This window comes from Seriola dumerili, unplaced genomic scaffold, assembly GCF_002260705.1.
Source record: "Seriola dumerili isolate Sdu_G_001 unplaced genomic scaffold, Sdu_1.0 BDQW01000109.1, whole genome shotgun sequence".
In the NCBI taxonomy this organism is placed as follows: domain Eukaryota; kingdom Metazoa; phylum Chordata; class Actinopteri; order Carangiformes; family Carangidae; genus Seriola; species Seriola dumerili.
In genome coordinates, this window is record NW_019174364.1 from 1,578,766 (window position 1) to 1,597,513 (window position 18,748).

Consider the following 18,748-nt stretch of genomic DNA (forward strand, 5'->3'; position numbering starts at 1 on the left):
GAAAAGAAAACCAAAACATTCTTGCCTAGATACCACATATTCAGAAAGGTGAGACAGAGAAATATGGTTCCATTTTTTTATTTTTATAATTTGTAAATAGGGTGTCCCCACCCTTTAAATCGAACTTTGAGGGTTTGATCAATGCCTGGCCAAGCAACCTGAATTTGTAAAAGATAATCCCACTGGTGGGTCTGGCAGAGTTTATCAAGTTAATTGTCTTAATTGGAAGATGTATTAATCTGTTGTGGTTCTGCCGTAACGTCTTTGCCGTACTGCTTTGGAGTATTTCGATCTACACTGAATATTTAGACTTGAGGTTAATGTTTTGCATGTTCTTATGACCTGTCCGTCCTGTAGTTGGTATAGTGAACAGCTAACACTGTCATAGATAGATGTTATTGTAATACTGTACAATTGGCATCTTATAGTGACGTGTATTGAAGTCCCAGTCTGTGCTATAGTTATTATAGTGTTATATTAGTATTATGAAGCCCTTCTTAAAAGTTGTGACAACGATTAATGTTTCAAATGTTGCTGCTGTGATGTTCAGTCCGTGGACACACTCAATTCGAGGTAAATTTAGGGATGTGGATGAATACTTCAAATATTTGTAGTTCTTCAGACTGATTTTGGGTCCCATAATAGCACTGACTATATATATATATACACACACATACATATACATATATATACATATACATATACATATACATATACATACATACATACATACATATATATATATATATATGTATATGTATATATCACTTTTTTATAGAGTACAGGAACATTTCTTTATGTAGAAATATATATCACAAGTTAACTTAAGATTAATTAAGTTTTAAAACAATACTAAGTTTTTAACTTAAACAACTCAGAGAAATGTTACAACAAATACTTGTAGCCAAAGAAGGTTTTATATTGTATTACAACTCTCAGGCTTCAGAGGAGTCCCATGTAAATCATCACTTCTCTCATTTTATTTATGTATTCCTCTATTTCATGTTTGTTTAGCAGTTCTGATTCTTGATCAAGGTTTTTTTAGGGACAAATAATGAAGAACAGCAGGAGAAATATTTAATGCACGTATCGACCTCCGTCCCTTGCTTTTCCACGGTTATTTGCAGTGGCTGTTGTGGTGTAAATGAAGGGTTACTTTTGTCATGTTTAGTGAACAGAGTTTTTATTCACCATGCCAAAATAACAGCCTACCTATACTGCTTTGAAACGGCTTTAACTTTTAAACAGGTTCCACAGTTTAAATACCAAACACACTATATTCAATATGCATTTTTCATGTGCCTAAACAAATCTATCTGATATTTTATTATAGGTGTTATTCAAGATTTAAATCTATGAAATGACACAACTATAAGTAAATAAGAAGGTATATGAATTTTGGTGAATAAGATGTGGCTTTATATAAATAATGTATATAAATGTAAACCTTTTATATTTGTTATGCATATTTACAGTAGCTTGTAAAGTGTAAATAGCAGGGACAGTTTTAGTTTGGCAATAAAATAATTGTAGATGTTTTTACATCGTCTCTGTTGTCATCATTTCCGCCCTTCAATGAAACTAATTCTGATTTAAGCAGCACATATTTCTGGTTGTTGTGTTTCAGTGCAAATGAACAAATCAGACATTTGCATTTTTTCCGTGTGTTGCTGTTAATTTGTTTGACATTTGATGAAATTTAACAGACATTTACACAGTTGACCATTGTAGGGATATATATAAAGACACACTTGCACACACACGGACACATGTGCGTTTGTACATGGTTTGAAAGAGTTGGTCTATACCTGGTCAATGTCCTTATAAGCTTTGTTTACCAAAACACACTAAACCTGAACTTGAGGTCATCGCGATCCCTGACTTCTGACCTTGTTTTGTGAACACACCACAGACTTTTACTTTAACCCAGCAAAACTAATTGATTTGGATTTGTTTCCAGTCAAACTGAAGACAAGACATAGGTTAGTATATTTCTGTCGCTCTGATCTGGATTTCACTGCTAATATCTAACAACACAAACAACAAATGTAGCCTACAGAATATGTCCAGCGGTCTCTTAAAGCAAGAAAATCACAACAATCATCAACAGTTAAATGGCACATTAGAGCTGAATTTGCAATAAAACAGTTTGCATTTAACAGCATTATTATGCAATGAAGAGTGCTCTGGAGCCTTCTCTTATCAGCATCACACTGTGCTTTACATATGGAAAAAATACTAAAAATATAACCTCAACTTAGGACTGCACAGTCCAGATGCTACTGAAGTTTAAAAATGACTATAAATTAAATTATGGCTGAATGATGGAGGAAACAGTTTTAAAAGGCAAAAATCGAATTTCCTCTTACATGAAATGAATAATTTTTTATAGCATAAAAGTATGTCTTCTACTCAATCTTAGAGGATCACATTTAGGCCTATATTTATTATGGGTATCATTTTTTGAATATTTCCCATTTTACTTGAAGTGTGTTTACATCTTTTAACTGTTTGAAATTGCCTGCTTTTATGTTTGCTTTGTGTAATGTGCTGCAAATCTTAGAGATTGTGCTATATAATGAAGTTTATTGTTTAGCCTATTATTGTTATCTCTTTATGGCTTCACAGAGTATATGGGCCCAGTAACAGTCAACTCGCAGAGGAAACAGGTAGGCCTGTGTCCTTTAGGCGGCGCTGTCCACCAACTCTTAAATCGGCCTAATTATGTGCCAAATATATAAACATGTGTCAAAAAGGCCCGTTTTAACCATTTTAACAGCCGGTCCTGCATCACTACAAAGACAAACCTGCTTCTGCACAGTTCGACCAGTCATTGAGAACCTTTCAAGTCCACCTTATAATGTTGTGTTTGTCGTTTCTGAGTCTGCACCCATGAGAAGCGCATGAAGGAATGAAGCTGGCACAGCGCCCACTGCAGTCTGCACATCACCGCACACTCCTCAAATCACGCCTCCCTGGCTCCCTCTCTAATTGCAGCCAAACAAGCGACAGCGGACGGCTCACCTGTTTTAATTGAACTATCGCGACAAGTTGTCCAAGTGACGTCGATGCGACCGGTCGACTGCTTCCAATTGTCTAGGGAGATCTAAGGATTTCCGAGCCAAATTGAAGCGCCGAAAAAAAAAAAAAAAGACTGCAGCAGTCGCGCGACCGAGGGACGCGCCGCTCACCAGGCCGACGACACAAGTGAGGCAGTCTGCAACGGAGCAGCAGCGAGCGAGCACAGGCATCTCAGCCTGTGTGTGTGTGAGTGTGTGTGTGTGTGCATGGAGGCAGGACAGAGGGCTGTGAGCGCCTCGACATGGACCACCGGTAACAGACTCGGTGTAGAACAACAAATGATTCTGATGCAGCTGCTTCATCTGTGAGCTTCTTTTTTTGAAGGGGAGAGCAGAAACATTGACTTTTGACGCGCGGGTAAAAACTCTGGACTCTGGTTTTCCACACTGCCAGTGCTGGAAGCAAGAGCTGCTCCAACGTTTTATTCCTGGCATCGGCTGGCACGCTGAGATCCATCAGCACTGAAACCTCTTTTTGCGCAAGTGGTCTGTGCGCCCCTGCGTTTGGAGCCATGGGTTGTACAGTGAGCGCCGAGGATAAGGCAGCCGCGGAGAGGTCAAAGATGATTGACAAAAACCTCCGAGAAGACGGAGAGAAGGCAGCCAGAGAAGTGAAATTGCTGTTATTAGGTAAGTTACAGCAGGAGATTGCTCCTCATCTTATATTAAGAATTAGAATTATATTTGTGTCTGCAGAAATATTTCCACAGTTTTGGAGCAAAATTCTCTACAAAAACCCCCACCTGATTAATGATTATAACCTGGTCTGATCAGTAACCAATCAGCTCAATATGATGCTGTGGTGAAAATAATAATAATAAAAAAAAAAGTGCAAGTACTGCCTAAAAATAAAGTTTGGAATTTACCAATCATCAAATCATATCACAAACTACCACTTAGGCAGCAACAGGGGCATCAAACCACACAGATTTAATCCTTCATATAGTGAAGACAGGGGCCTGTGCAAATCACATTAGCTGTGGCACAGAAAGAGGCCATTTCTGTGCTTATGCACTGTGTCTAGTAATCATAGTGAAACACTTCCTGTTATCGTGTCATTAATTAGCCAACGCAAGTGTCTGTATACTTGGAGATAAGTCAGATACCATCATGTCAACATGCTGCACAACATCTCAGCGCTCTGTGCTGGATTCCTGCCCAGAAAGCTTAATCCAGTATATCAAACCTGTGGACCAGAACTAAACATTAACAGGGTTACACTTCAGCACCACTCTGAAATACACACCAGTCTCTTCTCACAGGAAAACCATTCCTGTTTGTCTGCTGACATCAGTGAAAAAAAGCAGATTTTATTGAATAGACTGAAGCATGAAAAACACACACTATCTTTCTTCTTCTTCTACCTTTCACTCCTGCATTTACACACACACACACAAACACTCACACAAACAACAAACACACACACAGACACACACACACACACACGCACACACAACCTCCCACTCACTACCAATTTTTCACTTTCCCTCTTATCCAATTCAGCTGTGTTTGTTTGCCGTCATCTTGCTCTCGATTTGTCATTGTGCTTCATATCATTTAAACGTGCACTCAGACAGAGCTCAGCTGACCGGGAATACAATGTAAAACTCAAGGCAAATGTGTGTGTGTGTGTGTGTGTGTGTGTGTGTGTGTGTGTGTGTGTGTGTGTGTGTGTGTTTGTGTTGTGGGATTGAGTGCAGTGTGCGATGGAGGTGGGTGGCTGGGTGGGGTTGGATGGGTTTCATCTCACTGTGACGAGCTGTTAATAGAGGACAGGATCCAGCCAAGTGCAGAAGAGCTGCTGGTTGTTAAGTTTTGATATCCTGAAGTCAGGAAGGCTCACTTCTTAATTATCAGCCTTGAAAGGATTCTGATGAATAACACAGTGCTATGTCCTTAAATTCAACCTTCAATGAAACTGTTTTTTTTTCCTTTTTTAGAGAAAATCTTCAAAAGAGCTGAGGGGAAATCAAGCAGTGTCTGCTATCTGAAAGCTCCCAATGTAACTGAGGCTTTTATGCCACATGTCCTCTCATTAAATACAAACTTGTCTTTATGTGCGTATTTAATACGCAACAAAACGCAGTAATATCTCGATGGCTGATCCTGGCCCCCTTTTCTGCTCTCATCACACACAGACACACACCTTTTTCGATGGGAGGTGTATCTATGAAACGTTGTGTGTATAATGTCAACACAGTAGAGCTGTTGTTAACAGAGGGACAATAAGATGACAGTTGACTGACATCACTGTGAGCCAGCAGAGCAGAAGTGACGGCAGCTCATTCAGCGCCAGCAAAACATCATTTAAAAAAAGAATATATATATATATATATATATAATAATAGAAAAAAGAAAAGTGGAACTACAGATACGGAGGCACAGTTAGAAAATCAGTGGTGTGAATTATGAAATTAATGAAGGCTGAATTCAATTTAGCTGCTTTAGTTTTGGGGCTCCTGGCACTTGTGCATGCTGGCCCACTGTCTCAGTGTCATTGATCACTCTTAATGTGATTATGTACACTGATGCTTTTCCTATTATGCAGAGGTTATCACTAATCTCTGAGACATTGTGTAACATGTTTTGTTGTCCATTTTCTTTTGAAGAAATAGATGCATACAGACAATGTGTGTAGTTGAAAGGTTAAGGTAGGGGTTAGTAAAGCCTTTTAAGTATAACAGGTTTATTCATTTCTTCAACTTTACATTGTTATTGTCACTCGACAGATGGTTTTTATTATCGATTCATCTACTGGTTATTTACTTGATTGTAAAAATGTCTGCCCCAGTTTCCCAAAGCCCAAGATATAAATATCTTGTTTTTCCCTGATAAATAGTCCAAAACCCAATTGAGTTTAGTATCATAGGGAATGAGGGAATCAGAAAATATTCACATTTGAGAAGCTGAACCCAGAGAATTTTGACATGTTGTATTAAAAATAATGACTCAATTTTATTAATCAGTTACCAAAATGGTTGCGGTTATGTTGATCGATTAGTCATTGCATCTTTAATACTGTGATGATATGATGATTTGAAAATTGTCTTGTCCAAAATAACAATTCTGGGTGAATTTTAATTTAAACAAATGAGTTAAAATTAGTTATTAAAGTTACAGTGTTACACCTATGAGAGTTTGATTTTTTTAGGTGCGTACCTGTATTTATTTTTATAGGGTCTCATCAGGTATTACTATATATTACGGGAATGATATTGAAGCTGGTCTGGATCCCCGCTGTCATATTACAATACACACTATAACCCAGCTGGGCATGTTTCTCCCTGGACTTGTTTTCATGATCTACTTCAATCCCAAATTCAACAGCTATTTATTATTAATGTGATCTGATTTGATAAAATCTGTCAAATGAGCAGCACTGAATCCCCATTTGGTTAAGGTTGAGCATCTGGTTACCAACCAATAACGCAACAACAATAAAGAAACAAAACAAAGATGGCCGATGATTTAAGCGTCACATTGATGTATGTCAGAGAGCTAGCGGTGTGCATGGGCCGATGCTTTCCCAGTCAGCATAAATATTTCAAAGTGTCCAGAGGAATCATATAACACAGATTTTGACCATGGTTGGTTACATACGTGACTATTTGTTGGCCAGTTGCCACAGAGTCTTGTCACTCCAGGAAGTCGCCGCCCAACAGCAACAGTTTTGAAACAGGAGGACATAATGTAGATGACATAATGGTTGTGTTTGTCTCGGTTGTGTATGAGAAGATACCGAGTTGTTCTGTCAAAGAGAAGATGAGTAGCTAGTGAAGCATGAAAGGGGTGCATCGAAATCTTTTAATGGCTTTGCGGCTTTCGGCCAATGTTTTTTTTTTTTTTTCACCATGAGTTCTCAGGGGAACTAAAAAGCCTGTTTCCTTTTTCCTGCAGAATGAGTAAGTTCTGCCTTTGCCAGCATTGTTGTTTAGTCCACAAAGTGCATAATAAACCAGATTACTCCTTAGGTGATGTACAGCTCATGGTAAGTTTTGAGTGAGGACTGAGGACGGACAGTGAGAAAGACATCATGCTTAGCTGTATCCAGACATAAAGAGCTTTCCCTTGTTCTTTAACTGGCTGTGCTGATACATAAAACCATATTCCAGCACAAGACTAAAAAAAAAACTTGACAGGCCAATAATAAACGCTTCTCTCACTGCTCTCAGTGTTGCAAGAAAACACTGATTTCACCATGTTGCACCATACTCGAGAGCACTCTGTGTAACTGACTGACTAGATGGCACGTCTTTATCAGTGTTGGAACCAGGAACAAAAACCCATGTTGCATAAATCTATGATGCAACATCTCAGGAAGTGAGGATCATCAGTGCTGGACATCTATACCTACTGATGAATCATTCTGACACATCAGCACTTAAACAGATACTTATAATAATTAGATTTTGTGAAGTAGAACTTGTAAATCGCCTGTTCAAGGAGCTTAGGTTTGATTCCGGGAAGCCACTTAAAGCTTTCATTGATAGACCTCTCCTACTTGATGATGAATGAATATTGCATTTGCATCTTTACTAAGCAATGTCCTTTAGTTTAGGGTAGTTGAAGTCCTGTCAGACTGCAGGTACAGCCTCCACCAATCAGACAGTAGGGCACAAATCTCTGTACCCTGAGAGGAGAAACCCAGGGCACAGAAAGCCCTCAAAGCTTTGTATGCTTTTCTCATCTGAAACTGTGGCAGTTGGACAGTAAGAAAACCGTTTACAAAGATTTTAGTGACTAAATGAAACTGAATCTGTAAAAACAAAGAGGACTAAGGGATAGTTACACACCATTACCTGTGGAAATTACACCATTGAGCTTATTGGAACGTTTAAAGAAGTTGTAATTGTGGCTGCGATCAATGACAGCCTACTGAGGCGTATCCCTTTTTAACAAACAAGTCTATACCAACTGTTGTGCAGTACGCAGGAAGTATGGAGCTTCAGAGTAGGAAGACAGCCTGTCTAGCTGGTGTATTTTCAGGTCCTGACTGTGTAGCAGTGGTAACACTATTCTGCAGCCAAAAGCAAAGTACACTCGCTGATTTAGGTGCAGACAGAAGTTTCAGCCATTAGAGAAATGAAAACAATGATTTTTTTTTTTTTTTTTGTTCTGAGAAGTGAATGTGGAAATGTTGCAGTTGAGTACAAGATTGTTACCCTTCACTCAAGCAATATATATATTCAAGCAATATGATCAAATTTAGGATCAAAAATATGATTGCATACAAATCTGCTTCTTAAAATGAGTCATCAAATGTACTCCAGTCATCAGGTTGATTTTAAATGTTATAAATGCTTACAATAATTGTTATTTCAGCACATGTAGAGCCATAACAGTGAATGAAAAGGGAATTTTAAATTTATAAGTATCTCAAGGGGCAGGATACTGCTCTATCTGAGGGACAGTTTCAGTTTCCCTTTTGCCCAAAAATGTTAAGTTAGGATATATATATATATTTTTTTTTTTCTCCCAACTTTCCTTTGAGCTCCCCTTAAATCAGCCTCCACTGCAGCTTATCTCTAATTCCTGCCCCGGGCAGACGATAATAATAGTGCTTCACAGACATGACTCACTTCTCATGACAGAGAGAAGGGCTCAGGGTGAGACTGTCTATCCAGAGATGACAACTTCACAACTACCCACAAACTGAAAGAATATACTTATGTACTGTTAGTCATGTCTCTGGTGAATACCACTAAGTCCTCAATAAATGCATGTGTATTTATATGCTGAACTAGCAAGAAATGGATCCTCACTCACTGCAGTCGTACTCAGGACGCCGTGTTTACTTTGATGTAGATGTTGCACCTTTTTACGGATGGTAATGGCGGAGAGGTGTCGGTCAGCTTCTCCCCGTGAAGAAAGTAAAATGGCAGCAGCAGAGAGTGGGAGAGTGACCTCAGCTCAGAGAGGTATCAGAGGCAATTCAAGGATTCTTCTTAATGAGGCGGCTTGGCTGAGGGTCACAGTGGACTAATGAGCAGGGGGATGGCACATCTTTCGGGCCTTGTGTATGTGTGTGTGTGTGTGTGTGGTGCGTGTGGCTGATTTTTGGATATGTGAATGAGATAATCTGTGCCTATCAGAGACAGTGCGTACATGTCTCTCTTTTGGTTGATATAGAGGTGAAGTGAGTTCTGAATATTTAGGCAGCATGGTGGTTTATGAGATCCTGGAAGGGTGTAAAGTTTGGCGTATGTGGACGGGAGTATTATTCAGGGTTATGTGTTTACGATATGTGTGCAAAAACCCTTCCTCCTTACATTTTTACAGCTCTGTTTTATTGTCTAATTTTAAAAATAAATGAAAACTGTTGCATAATAGATCCATTCAGATTTATGTATATTTCACATTAGACATTACATTCATTTCTTCCAGCTTATTTTGGGCCTGCGGAGCCCGTCACTCCCAGCATGCTTTAGTTAAATCCAGGAGAACACTTTGGCCTGTCTACATACATCACACACTATGTGCTGATGAGTATACAATATGTGGCAATCTGGCAAAGTCACAGAATTAAATGCAGAAAGATATACCGATATGAATATAATAAACATTATTGTAACAATGGAAAACTGTTGTGTTATTTGTAATAGCATAATAAAACAAAATGTCATGTCCTATAAAATGTAATTCATCACAAATAGAGTGACTGCTGTATAATCATTTAGTACTGGAGCATTGTGCCTTGTCTTTCTCCAATGTATTGAGAAAGTATTCCTCCACATACTGATAATGAAAATCTCTTCTCTCAGATGAAATGCTGCTTGTGGTGTAGATTGTGCAGAGGTGGCTGCTTTCTGCCTATTCATCGCAGCTTCTCCACAGTTTATCCTCACAGCCTCGGACTGCGTGTATGGAGGAGGGTGAATTAAGATAGTGCCCCCAGTCCTTTGTGTGATTTTGGAGTCATTTATAAAATGTTCTGCATTTTCTGTTGCCGCGGTGGGAGGAAATTTATCTGTCGACTTTGTGATACCTTCAGTTTGTTGTCCAGCAGCTTCTGCATTCCCTGAAGTTATAGTTGAAATTATAGTAGTAGCTAGCTACGGTTAATTAAATGACACGTTTGTCACAGCACACAAAAATATGCAAAATAACAGTCTGCTCCAGAGTCTATTCTCAGTCCTCATCTTGCGTTTGGTGCTGATGACAAAACTGATCCTTCCCCATCTTTCATTTTCCAATCACATTTCCATTATCAGCCCCATTCATAATTCAAGGAGCTTCTTATATCTCTTTCCCTCCTCTTCTTTTCACATTACACTCAGCCTCTCTCGTACAGTAGGTGAAGAGTGGTAGAGGGCCTCAGCAAACAGCAGAGTCTTGATACGACCAAGACTCATCAACATGTTTGCTACTTGTGTCAACATCAGTCCGTCGCATTAGTTACACTTGACTCCGAAGCCATTTGACGTATAGGAGGTGCTGGGTGTAATTTGGTATGACCATGACCTCCTAATTGGTTTTGCAAAAGAACCTTGTCATTTTGATGGAGGGTTGAGAGTTGTGGAGAGATAATAAGCAGAGAGTGAGGGAGAGACAAGGCGATGCTACAGATATCTTTATAAGTCCATGCAATTGCCTGAAAGATAAATCTGGCCTAATTAAATTGAAATATTTAAGAGCACTGATGAATTAACCAACAATATCAAATAATTGTTAAATCTAAGCTTGATCCAGGGTGTATTCACACAGATATACAGCTGCAAGTGCAAACATTTCACAATTAGATAAAGTATAGTAAAGTATTTATTATTTTGTTTAATTTAGGGATGCAACTAATGATTACCTTCCTGCTCAATTATTTGTTATTTGTGCAACTTAATCGTTTAGACTATACATTTACTAAAAATTTCTTGATATGTTGATCACCAAAGTCAGAAAAATCCAAAGATATTCGATTTACAACGGTAGAAAACAGCAGCAAATACTCACATTTGAAAAGCTGGAATTAGATGATGTTTTTGCTTGATAATGGATTAATAGTTAATGATGGTTTATCAAATCTTTTCTATTCCATTTCAATTGATTAATCGGTTAATGGAATAAACATTAAATCATACATCAAAGCTGTGCTATGTAAATTAAAACTTTGATAGTATTTAATATAGTGTTCAACAGTTGAACCCATTATCAGGATGCATATTTGTATCCTAAATAGGTCATATATGCCAACTCTGAGTCCTAGACTGTACACAAAATGTTTGCCAGTTGGAAAAGATGCCGGGGTACTTTAAAGGGCAGGGGCCACATGAAATGTCAGTGTGATCAGCTTTGATTTATGAACCTCTCCACCGACATTTCTGTATTCATCATTTGTTCAATGCTACAGTGAAAACCTCCTGAAGGCGAGAACAAAAAGTGTTTCTCTTTCTCTCTCTCTCTCTCTCTCTCTCTCTCTCTCTCTCTCTCTCTCTCTCTCTCTCTCTCTCTCTCTCTCTCTCTCCTCTCTCATGTCTGCGCACACTACCAGCAATGATGGTACAGAGGGAGACAGGTGACTGGGCTGCTATATTACAATCATCTGTCAGTCATACACTCCTAATTCCCATATTCCTCAGAAGTAGCAGACTAAAATGAAAAGCTGTTGATCATAGAGCTGCAAGCACGACTTTCAGTAGCAGGTAAAGCACAGGTGGAAGCAGTCTGCTATCACACACCAAAATGTCTACATTAACAGACCGCCATCGGAAATAAGTGAAAATGGAAGGGGGGAAGGAAACTTTAAAATAAGACAGCTGCCATTAGAGGTTGTTGCAGCATTAACGTTGCCAGCTTTGCACCCATGAACACAGCTAAGCCACAGGTATTGCTACTGGGAATCAAACCCTCGGGTCTCTGCAGTGGTGGGTGAGAATTTCAGCGACGCACTGAGCATCCCAAATTAATGTCTTATTTGTACCCATTTTAACATCGAATACACCATATTCTCTAGTCTTGTAGTGAAATACAGATCTTTTTTTTCAAAGAAATATTTACATGTCACTTTAGCTGTTAGCCCTCAAATACTTACAAGAGACTGTCGTGTGAAAAAAGATCAGACAGGTCGTTTGTGCAGCAGCTTATTACGACCCATAGTTACGTTTTGTTGTTAGGCAACATCTAGTGGTCGTAGTAATAATGACAGGAGCAAAGGGAAAAGTGCGGCGACGTAGTATAAAGAGAGACAAGGTCTGTGTTAGGGAGAGGTTGGGGTGGATGGATGGTTCAACAAAACACAGGAATATGACACAAGAGATTGCCGTTCAATTCCCATGTGAAACCAGTAGTTTATATTGTTTCTATTATCCATGACCGTTCGTTGTTATTATTGTAACCATGACAACAAAAGATTGTCTGATGTTGAGGAAGTACTTATTTTAACCCAAATCCTGATCTTTTCCTAACACTAACCAAGTAGTTTTTGTGCCTAAATCTTACCAAGCCTTTACTGTTATTATATTAACCACAGCAAAGTTTGGTACGCCGCTCTTGGTACAGTCATGTGTTTATTATCGTAACCATGACAGCCAAGGTCCGGTACGCATGGGCGCCGTATGGGCGCTATATTAGGAAACACTCCTCTGGGTCATAAATGAGGGTAGGAACAAAAGAACGACATGCTCGTATGGATTGGAGGACTTGTTGACTTATAACTAATTGACATCTGCCTGCAGATACAGTCCTAGAACAGTTTTATGAATCAGTTTTGTGATATTAATTAAAAGAAATATGAAACATTGAAAATATATCTAGATTTATACAGTAAATAATCTTATAATAATATAAATCTAACATCATAGAAATAATAATCTAGCTTTTCAGTTGTTCAGAAGTGAGGACTAGGGAACGATAGGAGTGTTTCACCTGTCCTATTTGGACAAAGGCCTGTTTAAACAACGGGGACGGTCTTTACCGACACTCTTCCTTCCTGTCTACGTTTTTGCAGGAGCAATTAGTCTACATTACCTGCATCACCAGCTGCTGCTGCATTAAAGGTCACTCCCTGATTTGTCTCTGAGTTGATTCCTGGCATAGTCATCAGCCCCTCCCCTCCACACACACATTCATAAATTCATAAAATATACAATAGTGATCACTTAGATATCATAGCCCTGACTGAAGGACACAACATGTACTTGTTGTAATAAAAGTCATACTACTAAACACATAATACTAAACAAAACCTAAACTTTTCAAGTTGTAAGGAAAACTCATAAAACAGTCTCCACATGAGCCAATGAAAAGGCAAAAGTATGATATCGTTCCACAGTGTGAAGCACCTACTGTACAGAGACGCACAACAAAAGTCAAGATAGAAGTCTCAGTAGCGTCAGTGATATAGCCTCCACATTAGTTTCCAGGATGGCAACACTATAATGAGGCACAAGCCAATGAAAGATGTGACTTGCGCCCACGTAAAGACAGGAGTTGCATTGCCAGGATGAGCGCTGTGTTGGCGAGTCAGTGTCATCTGCAGAAAAGCAGGCGGCACCTGCATTGCAGAGCCACTATGGTGGTGATTTTTTGTGTTTGAAGACATAACAAATAATGTCTTCACTAAATGTATACCAAGGCAGTGGAGAATCCTGATTTTGAGAGATTTGTAAGTGTGTGCATTTGCATCAGAAAGAGCAGAGACAGTGAAAGTGTCATTATAGATTAACTCAGTGTGTTCAGTCTTTTGGTGAATGAAGTTAAAGTAGTTTAGCCCAGTGATTCTAGCTCACAAAGATGAACCAGTCTTATCTCCATTCCTCTGCCTGGTTGCTATGGTTATAATCATACTGAATGATATGCTTAACATTTTTTTTAACCTTTTTCATTCTGCACAAACAGCAGCCACCAATTTTTTTTTTTTAAATCTTTTTTTTTGTTACCATCATACTTGAATGTAAAAGAGGTCAATACTTACTGCTATTTGAAGCAGAATTATCCAATATGCAAGGAAACAGATATTAATATTTTGGCCTCTGTCAAAACAGCTTAAAATGAAGGTTTTGGTAGATGGACTTTATTATTCTTCCTGTGAAAAAATGGATAAATTCTTAAAATACTTCTCCTACAGTTCTCTGACAAGAACATCCAGCTGTTTCCAGGTGATTGAAAGTTCAATATTGACACTGAGAGAACAATAATCCTACATCTCTGATTATGGAATATGGTACTCTCTTTTGAAGCTTATGAAGCTACTACAGGGTGCAGGGCATTATTTCCTTTGAGTGTATCATAGATTAAAGGGTTTTCAGAGTTTTCAGAAGTTTGAACTATTTCTTAATTTTTTATGCCATCATAAAAAAATGTCATACAGTAGCTGAGTGTGTGCTTCATGCCTGAATTTGATTTCTTTATTTTAACTAATTTAATGTTAAGTGTCTTTTAATGTTTAATAGATAGTACAGAGATGGCATTACCAAGAGTCATAAATTATCATTAAGTATCAAATGCTATTATTCCTTATTGTATAGATGAGAGGCATGCGCCACACACACATCATATCGGTTTAACAGCCAATTTTCTCTTGCAGTTTGCGTGATTGTGAGTTTCTCTCTCTCAAATTAGTTTATGAAAACCCTCCAGGCTCCTTCCTGGCTGCTATTTTCTTTCTCTAGTTAGAAACTTTCTTTGTAGACTTTAAAGCGAGACTGTGGAACTTTTCAAGTAAGAAATAACAAAGTTTTACTCCCACAGATAGAAAGCAGATTCAATTCAAGAGACTTTGGGTTTTGCTGCCACAGTCTATTGGGTCAGGCATGATCAGTAGCTTATGGTGGCTAATGTTAGCTAATGTTATTCCTGGGTAACTGACATTGTTCTTTCACTTCTCTGACCATACGACTCCTTTCTGCTTCTCTACTGTTACACTGTCGCAGAGATTAATAATATTTGATATAACTTAATATACTTATGTCTTTAAAGTAGAGTTGTTCCGATTCCGTTACTGGAATTGCTTCAGATAAATACTGGATTGGGAATTGGCAAGTACGTGAGTCTATGCACCAATCCGCAATCACGTAATGTATTGATAAACTTCATAGTTTCACACTCAGATAAAACAGCGATATTTACCGGAAATCATAAGTAAAGCAGTAGCATATACATGAAGTTGCACTGTGCAGCCATGGGCAACACTAATTCCCTGTAAATAGCGTAATGTTAGATGCTGGCCGAGCTCACTAATATGACCTATAACCTATAGATTATTGAGAATTATTACATTTTGGCAGAGTGTTTCTGTTCTAACCGGCACAGCTTTTCTAGCCTTTACGACACTGGTCGCATGATGTTACTCAGCCGATCATTGTGACTTAAGTAAGTAAGTGCGATACACACACACGGCGAGACGAGATTGTAATTGCCACTTGTGGACATAAACATAGACATTGGCTGCTTTTCAGCCAAATTTGCATAGTTTTAATTTAACATTTCTTTTTAATGCTATTAACTTGCAGATAATTCCTTACAACATCAATCATCTTGACACATGCAGCAGATATTAACTGTTGGAAATTCTGTACCCAAGAATGGAGACTCTGAGGGGTTTTAGGAATAAATGAAAGTAGAGAAGGAAATAAAAAGTCACCAAAATATGACTGAAAATCTTTTTGTAGAGATACTGATGGCCAGATTGCAAATTAACAAAAAAGGGATGACATGATATTGTCCCTCAAAGGCAGAGTGATCCCATTACTGAACATAATGAACATTCCTTTGTGAAGCATCACTTTAATTTATAACCCACACTGAAAAAGGATATAAAAACGTGAAGTATATGAGACACAATTTGAAATGTAGTTCATTTAATGCCACCCCTGTTTAGCAGGTAATGGTGAGATCCAAAGAGCGACAGTACAGTTGACAGTTGGTAGTGTCTAATTTTCATCTGAATTGCACAGACCTGTGCTTAGACCTGTTTGACAGTCAAATATTATAACTATGTTGGAACTGCCTTACCTCCCTCTCTCTCTGTCTTCTCTCTGGATAGCATAAAAATAAAATGGCCGTGCACGTTTTGTAATTGCTCTACTTTGTTTGAAAGTTCATGTGGGACCTAATTTGGTTGGATCCTCTCTGAATCAAGGTGCCGTTAATTTGATAGTAACTCATAATCGCCGAGTGCAGGAGTCAGGCTGCGAGAGATCTGAATATCATTAACAAGAAGTTACATCTAGATAATGAACTGCACTCAGCCTGATGTAGGTTTAGAAATAGATGTTATTTGGCAAAGAACAAAGTTATTTAGGCTACTCATTTATTCATGATCACATTTCATCATCTCTCTAGCCTCTGTCTGTTAGCTTATCATTTATGCTGGTTTCTCTTATCATATTGTTTTGCAGGCACAGTGATTTCTGATTTTAATTGTGCTAGAGAGGTGTAATATGCTGTTTATGTTGTGTTGTCTTGCTGTAATTTATCATCATAGTAAAAATCCTCCCACCCGTATTAAAATTAATTTGTTTTAAAGCTAAATGGTTGTATACATACCGCAGTTCTGATTATAGCCAGTTGTTGCCAGTTTGAGATGGTATATATAAATATAATAATATAATAGATAGAATATAAATATACGAATTGTAAATGAATAGATGAAATTTATTCGTTTGCCTCTGATCTGACTTGTCAACGGCTCTTCTTGTTTTGCTCTGTGAAATGAGATGTGAGACTAATTGGGGACATACATCCTTTAGTGCTCCCCTCCAAACAACTCACGAATCCATTTAAGACTTTATTGATCTCCAATATTGCAATTCAGATGAGATTTAATACACACAGGGGCCCTCGTCCCCAGATTAATGGACAAGGTGTTAAAGTCAAAGTAATAAAGCGCTAGTGCAGCACACACGCTGTCTGAATGTTGGTTTCTCTGAATAGACCAAGCAAGGTTTATTAGCATGTCAATGGCCTCGAGCTTTAATGTTATGGCATATGTCTCTTCATTTTTCCAGCATGAGAAAGATATGAATATTCAGTTTCACAGTGATGTGATATGATACGCTGAGCGGATGAACTAAACACAGTGGATGTCTGAAACATGCTAAATAAATTTGCATAGAAGAACATCAATGAGAATGATGGAGTGATTGTGTCAGTTTCTCTTTGGAAGCACTTTTTAAAGGAATAGTCACTTTCTTGCTGAGAGTTAGATGAATTGTCAAATAAGAAGCTACCACCAGCAGCTGTTTATCTCAGCACAATGACTGGAAACCGCTTTAAAAAACCCCCAGCAAATTGTCTTTTTATTACACTCGGGTTTTTGTTCGGATTACACAAACAAGAAATATCATGTTAGTTAATGAGCTTTCGCTGCACTTTTATTATCATTAGAGAGGACTCAGATTAGCCGTTTCCAGTCTTCCCGTCTTTATGCTAAGCTAAGATAGCTGGCTGCTGATAGATATGGATATGGAAGAGGTATCGATCTTCACATCTTACACTAAGTGAATAAGCTTATTTCCCAAAAACTGTTGACTGTAAAGCAGAAGCCATTAGTCAATTAATCTTTCAGTCTATCATTAATTGATGAGTATATTAAGGAATGAATGATGAAGAATCTTAAAACTGTTTTATGTCATGCCAAACATTTACAGTTACGTCTTCTCAAATGTGTGGATTTCCTCCTTTTCCTGCTGTCTTATATCATAATTTTTCTGTTGCAAAAGCCAAAAGATACTACATAATAATCCTCAATAATTCTTGCCATTGATCAACCCATTAATGTGGAAACATCACTGTATTAATCAGTAATGGAGATAATCATTGCGGTCTTGTACATAATGACATTATTTTGTGCTGCCTGTGACCTGCAGGGTTTTGTATATTCTATTAATCCTTGATTTTATTGGACACCTTTTATTCAGACCTGGAGAGTCACGGGAGTCATGCCTGTCAGCTTTGAAAGTGGGCTTACAAATTAAAACGTGAATAGGTCATTAGCGGTACTGTATTAGTGTATGTGACAATAACAGTGAAAAAAGAAGTAATTTCATTGCCAGACATTCAGATAAGCAAATTCCACTGTGAGTCTCCCTATAACCTTGTTTGTCTCTCGCAACTGAGATAAATGACTATTTCAAATGAAACTGACAAAAACAAACAAGCAGATAAATACTATTGATGCTCTCCGCAGTTTAGGTCTGTATCTCTTCACTGTTCCACCAAAACACAACAAACTGAGGTTAAAAATACAGCACAGAAAAAAAAAGCTCTTAGTGAATGAGTCTTTGCTTTAAGAGTGTTGTAGTTTTTCTACTCTTGGCCCACGCAAACGTGTGAATGTGTTGATGTTTGTGATTTAGTTTTGGTGAGGCAGTGTGGTGCTGCAACCATAGCAACTAATCCAGTGCATGCACACGCAAGGCCACCCCTCGTTTCACCACCAGCTCTGCCTGGTTCAACCTCCAAACATTTAGACATGTTTTCCAGTTGGAAGCGGCACAATATCCCATTTGTCTCCCAGAATATCAGCCATCAGATCAGCTGAAGTGAAACAGCTGCTGTAATACACGGCGAGCACCTCATGGTCCCGTCGGAATGTGACGAAAAATTATGTTGTTTTAAGTTAACAGATGAACTGTCACCCCACACAAGTACGCAGAACACGCAAAGGTTAGTTCAATAAATTATGCTGCACGTACTCTCAAAGTTTTCATTATTTTACTGCACTCCTATTCTCACCT

General features: G+C 38.3%; 1 protein-coding gene across 1 annotated transcript in view; it reads left to right on the forward strand.

The window, feature by feature from the left end:
• Positions 1–2,972: 2,972 nt before the first annotated feature.
• Positions 2,973–18,748, forward strand: part of LOC111222840 (guanine nucleotide-binding protein G(i) subunit alpha-2) — a 46,728-nt gene continuing 30,952 nt past the window's right edge. The window contains exon 1 of the mRNA XM_022746697.1: positions 2,973–3,710. Within this exon, the coding sequence (XP_022602418.1) occupies positions 3,593–3,710 (118 nt within the window). The 5' untranslated portion in view covers positions 2,973–3,592. The remainder of the gene's footprint in view (positions 3,711–18,748) is intronic.